Source organism: Saccopteryx leptura, chromosome 12, assembly GCF_036850995.1.
Source record: "Saccopteryx leptura isolate mSacLep1 chromosome 12, mSacLep1_pri_phased_curated, whole genome shotgun sequence".
In the NCBI taxonomy this organism is placed as follows: Eukaryota; Metazoa; Chordata; class Mammalia; order Chiroptera; family Emballonuridae; genus Saccopteryx; species Saccopteryx leptura.
Genome location: NC_089514.1, coordinates 12,089,433 through 12,098,864, shown reverse-complemented (window position 1 = coordinate 12,098,864; position 9,432 = coordinate 12,089,433). Strand labels below are relative to the sequence as shown.

The following is a 9,432-nucleotide window of genomic DNA, read 5'->3' as shown; positions in this document are numbered from 1 at the left end:
AGCTAGTAAGTGGCAGAACCAGAGTCTGAAACCAGATGTTGGCCCTGGCCGGTTGGCTCAGTGGTAGAGCGTCGACCTGGCGTACAGGAGTCCCGGGTCCGATTCCCGGCCAGGGCACACAGGAGAAGCGCCCATCTGCTTCTCCACCCCTCCCCCTCTCCTTCCTCTCTGTCTCTCTCTTCCCCTCCCGCAGCCAAGGCTCCACTGGAGCAAAGTTGGCCTGGGCGCTGAGGATGGTTCTATGGCCTCTGCCTCAGGCGCTAGAATGGCTCTGGTTGCAACAGAGCGACGCCCCAGAGGGGCAGAGCATCGCCCCCTGGTGGACATGCCAGGTGGATCCCGGTCGGGCGCATGCAGGAGTCTGTCTGACTGCCTCCCCATTTCCAGCTTTGGAAAAATGCAAAAGAAAAGAAACCAGATGTTGTCTTCTTCAGAACCCAGATGGTGACAACCAGGTGACAGCCAAGTTAGGTCGCTGCCCATCTAAAGACCTGGAAGGACATACAGAGTTCTTGTCAAACGAGTAGATGTCGCTTTTGATCAGAAGAACTCTGGGAAGACAGGAAGCTCCATTCTGATGAAGAGGAAGTCAAGGTTTTCATGGACCACATGGCCCTGCATCAAAGTTGAATGGCACAGAAAAGAAGAAAAATGGGGGTGGGGAGCGAGGGGAGGTTGGGTCTCTTTATACCAGGTGGAGATGTTTCAGGTTCCCTTAGATGAGGGTCAGGAACACTCAGTCTGAAGTGACTGGAGAGTGTGCATGGGCCCTACTCATCGAGCCACATTTTTTTTTTTTTAAATGAGCCTTATTGGAAAGACATGCTGGGATGGAATCCATCCTGGAGGGAATTAAAAAAAAAATTAAATCAACTAGAAAATACGACATGGGTGCATAGTATGATTATTCAATATTTATTATTCACTGTGTGTTAGGTGCTTGGTGGATGTGGACCCCCTCGGGCTGGCGGCTGTTGCCGTGTCACGCCTAATCATTTTTAACTGACTATGTCCTTTTAGCCATATTTTTAAAAATTGAACTTCCCCAATGTGAACACTTTCCACTTTGCTACATAATGAGAGTATTTTTATTCCTTTAATGTTTGGTTTTCCCTTTGATCTAACAATTTCTGTTCAAATTTCACAGTTTTCTGTTGCTTCGGGATTGAAAGAACCGATTACCCTGCTGGGAGCTTGAAATAGACTTTTTAAAAAATCTGCATGATATTTCCTCCCAGTGAAATTAATTTAGGTTTAAATACCAGGGGAAGGGACACACCTCGTGCTCCCCTCTCTGTCACACACACCTGAGCAGTTCCTTATCCTGAAGAGGCACAGTCGAACCTGTGGGCCATCTTCCATCCTTTGTGGGAATCTTTTGCAAGACAAGTCTGAGAACCTCTTTCTCTTTGACATCCGGCTTTGTGTGGGCCTGGTGACATTATTTGGAACATCTCTATTTCTTTGAAGGCCAACCTCAAACACCCAAGGGACCCGTCGGGCACAGTCCGTGGCTGGGGTACTTAAGTGCAGCTGGATTGGCTTGCTGGGTGTTTTAGGAAACTTACCCTCTTGCAGGGCTGGGACCATGGGCTCCAGAGCAACAAAGGACAATTTGGAGGAGAGTGGAAGGAACGCTCCACGCTCCACAGCTGCTCTGGCAACCCAGGTCTCCTTCTGTCTATCAGCGTGTCCTCAGTGACCCCCGCCTTCGCCCTCCCTTTTCCACCCGGGCCGTCTCGCCACTCCTTCGTCTGGCCAGGCGTAGCGAGCCTCGGCACCTTCCCCCCCGCTCTCCACTCCCGGTTGCCTTCAAACCCTTGGAGCGGCGCCGCGCACGGCAGCCGCGCTCACCCTGCGCCCCGCGGCGGCCTCCCCGGCACCTAGGGGTCCCGCTACTTGGTCCAGTGTCCTCCCACCCTGCCATACGCACTGTCCCCTTCCAGCCTGCAGCCTCCCCCTCCAGCCCCCGACGCAGGAGCTGTCAAGCCCGCCGCAGCTGAACCAGCCCCCGAGCTCCCGCGTCTCCTCTCCTTCCTTTGTGTGCGCGCGAGCGGAGTTGGGGCGGAGGGAGAAGGGGGGAGGTCGCTCTGTCTGTCTGCCTCCCGCCGCCTTTGCCCGGGCTGCTCAAAGTGCCGCTGGGAAGGCAGGCGCCCAGGGGAGGGTGCGGGGAGCTGGCGGGGAGGCTTGGGGACGCCCCAGCGCCCCGGTCCCAGCCGCGCGCGGGGAAGCGCTAACCGCAGCTGGGGCTCAGCTGGAGCCACGATAGTCAGCTCTGGGCGCCTCTTGGCCTCTCTCCGCTGCCACCTACCTACCCCCTCGACACCCGCAGAAAAGAGTGCAAAGGCGCCGAGAGGGACCGAAACCACAAATAAATAGCGGCGGCAGCAGCGCGTCATCTGGCGGAGCAGGAAGTGCAAGCAGAGTCCAGAGGCTGGTGCTTTCTGCGCGTCCCCAGGACTTTGCCATGGGCTGGGGGCCGCGGAGGCTGCGAGCGGCCGGGCGAGGGCAGCGGAGGTCGCGTCCGCACCGGGGCTGAGCGAGCAGCGACGCGCAGGGCGCGCGGAGATGGCAGCGTCCAGCAACTCCAGCCTGTCCGGCTCCTCGGTGTCCTCTGGTGAGTTTCAGCCTGCCGGGCGCGGCTGCCGCGCCGGGTCTCTCGCCCCTGCCTTCTCCCCGCGCCCTGGGATGGCTAGAACCTACCTGTGGCCGCCCTGGCCACTCTCTCCGAGGGACAGCAGGCACCCGGGGTGACACTTGTTTGGTCCTCCCGCACCCTCGGTGCCCACGGCACCTCCGCGCCTGACATCTGACAGCGCAGAGGTGGGAGAGCGGCGGCGCCCTTAGTGTGCGGTCGCGGGCGTTCTGGGGACTTGAGGAACAGCAGGCAGAATTCTGCAAAAGGAGCAGGGCAGGCTCGCACTTTCTGGCGTAGCTGGAACTGGGGCTGGCGGGGCGGGGAAGGTCAGGGTGACGCTGGGCGCCCCGACCCGCCGGCTCAGCGGCGCGACTACACTGGCTGCCGGAATTCAAGGCAGAGGGGAGCAAACCCTCGCTCCTCGCAGACTTGATTTTCTTTGTTTGTTTCAGAAATTAGCTCCGTGGAGACACACGCTTGGGGCAGGGTTTGAGATGGAAGTAATGAAGGGACTGTGTGTCCTTCTGATCCTGATGGAAGCGATTTAGGGAACGGGAGGTCGAGCCCAGCCGCTGACAATTTGCCTGTGTGTGTGTGTGTGTGTGTGTGTGTGTGTGTGTGTGTGTGAGAGAGAGAGAGAGAGAGAGAGAGAGAGAGAGAGAGAGAGAGAAATATTTTTCCCTGTGTGGCCTCTTGGAATATGCTCTGTAATTTTACTTTCCAGCCATACATTTTCCCCTCAAGTGCAGCTGAGCAAAGGGAAGGCTTCTTTCCGTTTTTTCTATGGTTGATCAGCGGGTCTAATTGAAGAGAAATAAATTGCTAATGAATTTGGAGGGTCGGGAATCAGAAGAAGCACGGATTTCTGAGCATGACAGTTTCTAACCACAATGGTGCATTCGGTAGAATTCTCCTACCTCTTGGGTCACTGCAAACTTTAATGACGAATCTTCAAGGGATATCTGATAAGACAAGTAGTGTAGAATACAGTATTCAGGAGTCAGGAAGACCTTAACAGTCCTAATGGAAATGCTTGATATATTAATATTGTATTAATTCTTATGGTGTGTGTTTTTTCCTAATACCCCAAAATTAAACTCACGGGAAAGGACGCCTTGTTGGAGGCCTTGGACAGCAAGCCAGGCATCAAGGGGCCACGTTTATGGATGTGTGACTAATTAAATCATAAGTGCAAGGTGAATTTGACTAAGGTGCAGTTGTGATGTGGCACAAGGTGATCACTTGAAAGCCATCTGTTATCTTCCCTGGCAGGTTTAGTTCCAGGGAAACAACACTTCCTTTCTAGATCATTGCCAACTAACTAAAAAGCCTCGTGTTGTTAGGCGCATGTTACAGTTCAAGTTTCTGGTAGGAGCAGCCAATGGGACAGAACAGTCATATCTTATTAAGAGCAGCAACAAGTTGACCGCCTGTGGTTTTAATTCTGAGAACTCAGCAAATGCTACAGCTTATTTTTAGTATTCCCAAACCACGGCTGCTGCTTTTCAATTCATTTTGGTTGACTAACATTGAATTTAAAATACAGTGATGTTGGCTCACGATTCGCATATGGTTATCCCTCTCAGAAAACTTCCCACTTAGAAAGAAAAATTAACTCATGAAGGAGAAGTGGCTAAGGGAAAGAAGAATGGAGAAGGGACCGGAAAGGCAGTGGTCTCACAGGACTTACTGGTGGCATAAATTACGGGTGATGTGGCCTCTGAATTCTGAGGTCTTGATGTAGCTTAAGAAAGCGCATTGAAAAACTTACCAGCCTTAAGAAGAACATGCATGAGTCTGAAGCAGCTAGCATAAGCTGCAGATGATGATTCTTGCTTTGCACAGAGAATAGGGACACTCGCGATGATCCTCTTTCCTGCTCAGCTATTTTAAATCCTAATGGACACTGGGGAATTATGTGAAAGCTGGAATTTAAAAAGTGGGCATGGCTATATTATTTGGTGTGACTCAGCCTAGGCCATGAGCTTATATTGTGTAATTCGCCGGTTAATCAGGCACTCTGTCTTGAAAAATAATGAGAACTGTAAGTTCTCCTTTTAAGCACCTCTCTCAAGATGTGGATCATGAATAATTCAGACAACACAAGCAATTCACACCTGTGAGAGGTGTTGGGCAGGAGAGAATAGAGCCTGTTTGTGGCGGCAGCTGTGTTCTCCCAGAAAAGGTCAGATTCTGAGAAATTGGGGCACTCCGGCACCAATCAGTCACCATGATGGAGGCCCTACTATGTGCCAGGCAGTAAGTCATAAGTCTCAGCTTCAAAGAAGGTAAGTGAGGAAGATCATTCTGGGATTCCTTGCAGCTCTGAAGTTCTGGGGTTATTGTCCTTGAATTCTGGCTCCAGCATTGACCACTTGGGGTGAGTTAAATTTTTTAAACCTCCATTTCCTCATTCATAAATGAGGCAAATGCTGGTAACAGGACCTGCTTTGTAGGAATACTGTGGGGATTAAATGAGATAATATGTGTAGAGCATTTAGCACACGGTGTGGCACCTAAGTGTGTGGTGCAGATAAATTGTGCTCCTTGGAAGAATGAAAAAAAAAAAAAGTAAAAAGGCAGTCACTGGGCTTAGACTTTAGGTGCAGAAGAAATAAGTCCCAACACACAAAAATATCCGCCTCTTCCTTTGCATGTTAGATTTGATCTTGAGGTTTGAGCTCCATTAGACAAGCAGTTATTGCCTTTGAGGTTTCAGGCATCTCCTCAAGTGTTTGGAACAGAAAGATGACTCGAGATCTTTTTCCTCACCTTCTGGCAGCAGAGGGGCAAGCAAGCATCAGTCTGAATTCCAGTGGAATAAAATGAATGATGTGCAGGAAAGAGCAGGGAACAGAGGACGACCTCAGTTCAGAAGGGTCAGTGAGGGTGAACCACGAGTTGGGTCCTAAAGGACGAGCAGGATTTTTCCAGAAAGAAAAACAAAATGGAATGGCATTTCTGGAAGAAGGAGGAGCTCAGGGAAAGGCCGAGAGATGACTCATGGCCTCATTTTAAACTTCCCTTTTTAGGGACATTGATCTTTTTTCTCGGTGGTTCCCCTTTCCTGCACAGTTGTGCTTCTAGGCCCATGAACAAGGCCCACCGGGCCCAGAGCTGCCGGATCACTCTCAGCTGCTGCTGGTGCGGCCGGCTTTCCTTCGGGCCAGGTAGCAGTGGGTCAGTGAGTGACACAGCTCCGGACGCCTTGGGACACATCCGGGCAACTGAGCACTGAAAAACGAACAGCTGATTCTATATAGTGTCCAGCATGGGGGGAGGTGAACTTGAATAACGTGGGTCAGACTTCTCTGAGAGAAATAGCTGTGGGAGAGGTCGGTTTGGTGGCGTTTGCACAGAGAGTAAAGATAGAATCATTTGCTCAGTGTTAAGCCTGAAGTCATCTGACTTTCCTGAGAATATGTTTGCATTTGCTGCTGTTGAACCACATCGCCCACGTGTATCTCTTAGTCTGTATTGCCAAGCGAGAGGAAACAAATGAAATAATCAGGTTAGAATTAATTTTTAAATATGTTTTTTTGAGAACTCTTTAAAAATTTTCTTCCAGAATATTCAATTATGTGTAAAAGAAATTGCTTTGCCTTTGTTTTTAATAATAACTGCCAGTAATTAAATTTCACAATCACCTAGATTGGCAGGAAGGTTTGATTATCTGTATTTTTTTTTAATCGGAAAAAAAAGTCCTATCCTTAAGCTTTTAATCTAGCCTATGATTATATTCTGAAGTAAACAACGGATGAATTTGCAAAATAGCTTTCTCAATCATCAGGGGTTTATAGTTGCCTTTATAATTGAAACAAGAACTTTTTGCATATAGAGATGTGATTGCCAAATGGATAATTGCACAGAGTAAAGAAAACAACGCAAGTGAAGTAATACGTTAAGAAACTATAAATGTTTTCTGGTAACTGAACTAGGTAACATTTAAATATTAAAGGGACCCCAGGAGAAGAAGTTGTTAAGATTTTTGAGAACATAAACACACTGTATTATAGAAATGAAATTGACATAGACTTTTTAAATTAAAATGCAAATGGAGAAGAATAAACATCAGTATAAGGTGCAATTATCAAACCTTAGCTGGGAAAAGAACATTCTGGAATGGACTGAAGGAGTTCTGTCTTCAGAATCTATGCAACAGTAATGTGCTCTAGGTAAATACAGTCGTGCCGTGACATCCACGGGCGACAGGTTCCAGAACCACCACAGATACCCAAATCCAAGGGTGCTCAAGTCCCTCATATATCACAGATCTGCAGGTGGAAGGCCTGACTGGAGTGCTGTTTTCTGTTGTCACATGGGCATTGATTTTTTTTTTTTTTTTTTTGTATTTTTCTAAAGCTGGAAACGGGGAGAGACAGTCAGACAGACTCCCGCATGCGCCCGACCGGGATCCACCAGGCACGCCCACCAGGGGCGACGCTCTGCCCACCAGGGGGCGATACTCTGCCCCTCCAGGGCGTCGCTCTGCCGCGACCAGAGCCACTCTAGCACCTGGGGCAGAGGCCAAGGAGCCATCCCCAGCGCCCGGGCCATCTTTGCTCCAATGGAGCCTTGGCTGCGGGAGGGGAAGAGAGAGACAGAGAGGAAGGAGGGGGGGTGGAGAAGCAAATGGGCACTTCTCCTATGTGCCCTGGCCGGGGATCGAACCCGGGTCTCCCGCATGCCAGGCCGACGCTCTACCGCTGAGCCAACCGTCCAGGGCCGGGCATTGATTTTAGAGGTGATAAATATATACATTTTCACTAATCATTGGAGGGCCACAACCAGTGACATACAGAAATCTCCCGTATTTCTACATGCAGGAGGTAAAAGTGAACTGGAAAAAGGCTGCCGAGACTTACACATGTGTAATCAGCAACTCCACCTGTCTAATGCTACAGAACCGGGTGTTTTTGTTGAAACAGAGAAGTATTCTTTTGGATGTTTGGATTCTTCAGAAATATTCAATTATGTGTAAATGCAATTTCTTTACCTTTGTTTTAGTGATCGCTACTGATAATTTAATTTCGGAATCAGCTAGAGTGGCCAGAAGATTTGATTACTTGTGTTATTTTATACCACAAAGAGAGAGAGAGAGAGAGAGAGAGAGAGAATTGTGATGTCAAAAAAGCACAAATGAAAAATACCACTCAGCCAAAATAAACCTCCTGAGGAAAATCGTTCACTCAGATGTGGAGTGTTGTTCTTCGCTGTTTTTCTGGTGGCCTTTCCACACCCCACTTGAACTCATTAAATTTTCTCTGTCCGTTTGAGGTCATCCAGGTGAATCCAGGGATATAGAATCAGGGGGGAAGAGGTCCTTCTTAAGCATGACAGCATGTTTGTCGTGTTTGACGAGGGCCCACCGACTTGTGTACCTTTGTGAGATGCCAGATTACCCCCTTCCCACCAACCCCGTCATTTGCTCAACTTTTAGGGGACACAAGCAGCGGGTATCTTCCGAGGCCAATCTGTGTAAGGTTGAACTGGACATTATGTCCTCTGAGCTGCCACCTGGGCTTGGCCCCAGCGTCAGTCCTGCTGGGGGCCTTCTGCTGCTCTGCAGGATCTCTTGTTCCTGCACAATGGTGAAAACCACCGGACACTGAGTTCGGAAACCCTGTACATGAGCTATGACACGTTGTGTGTTCGGAGAAGAGTTTCCTGCCAGAAGACTGCGGTTCCTGCCAAGGCAGTTAGATAGAGGGAAAGAGAAGTGGACCGGGTAATGGACATACGATTAATGGCATCTGTCTGTCACCCACCAATCAGTTACCTTTTAGGAATATATTTGCATTTTATGGCTCCTGAAATATGTCACTTAATTTTCAAAATGAATGGCCTTCCTTCCTTCCTTCCTTCCTTCCTTCCTTCCTTCCTTCCTTCCTTCCTTCCTTCCTATCCTTCCTTCCTTCCTTCTTCCCTCCCTCTCTCCCTTCCTTCCTTCCTTCCTTCCTTCCTTCCTTCCTTCCTTCCTTCCTTCCTTCCTTCCTGTCTGCCTTCCTTCTTCCTTCCATTTCTCACTCTTATTATGTTGGTCAGATTTCTATTTAGAGATTTTTTCGGTTTACTTTACTATTAATAGTTTGCAAATCCTCTAAGCACCTTCCGCTTCTCCTTCCATTTGCTCAGTGGGAGAGGAAGCTGGCGCTCTGTCTCTCGCATGGATTCCGGCTGGAGGATTAAGGTGGATACCTGCATCTCTGATGTAGGCTGGTCGGTGTGATAAAACACACTCATGGGTCTCAGAGTTACTAACAAAAAAGCAGAGGCTTATTTCAAGTCTCCACGACGAGAGGCAAACCCAGTTAGAAATGTACTGGCTCCACACGCAGTCTGCTTGGCCATGGGGTCCACGGGGCCATCCACTAGAGTCTGAGGCGGAAGTCCTGGCATGTGGACATTGCCAATGTTGATCAAACTTAGTCAGCTGTGCACCCAACGAGAGCCATCCACCAGCTGCTTGTGCAAAAATCCTGCTTTTTCCCTCATTTATTATTAATCGGACACCATTTTGGGGGACCACTGTTTGACTGTAGCCTTTACTGTATGGTCTAATGACAGCTTCAGCAATGTGGTCTTTCAAAGTCACCCAACCTCAGCCCACTCACAACATAACCTCGGAAGCATATGGTGTTCTAAATCATTCAACGTCTAAGTTCCCATAGACATTCTGCAATAAAGGTGTTCGGTTAATAGCCACATTTAAAATGTTGTAATCACCTCTGGTCAGAGGTTACCCTGATTAGAGTCCAGGAGTTGAGAAATCACCTACATACCGTGCCGATCAC

General features: G+C 49.0%; 1 protein-coding gene across 2 annotated transcripts in view; it reads left to right on the top strand.

Moving 5' to 3' along the window:
- The first annotated feature begins 1,867 nt into the window (after positions 1-1,867).
- CHN2 (chimerin 2) overlaps positions 1,868-9,432 on the top strand; it is a 236,342-nt gene continuing 228,777 nt past the window's right edge. The window contains exon 1 of one of the 2 annotated variants that reach the window (XM_066354286.1): positions 1,868-2,617. Coding sequence is in view for 1 of the 2 variants with exons in the window: in XM_066354285.1 (XP_066210382.1) it covers positions 2,569-2,617 (49 nt within the window). In the remaining variant the exon portion in view is untranslated. The remainder of the gene's footprint in view (positions 2,618-9,432) is intronic. The other variant, XM_066354285.1, reaches the window with a different exon arrangement.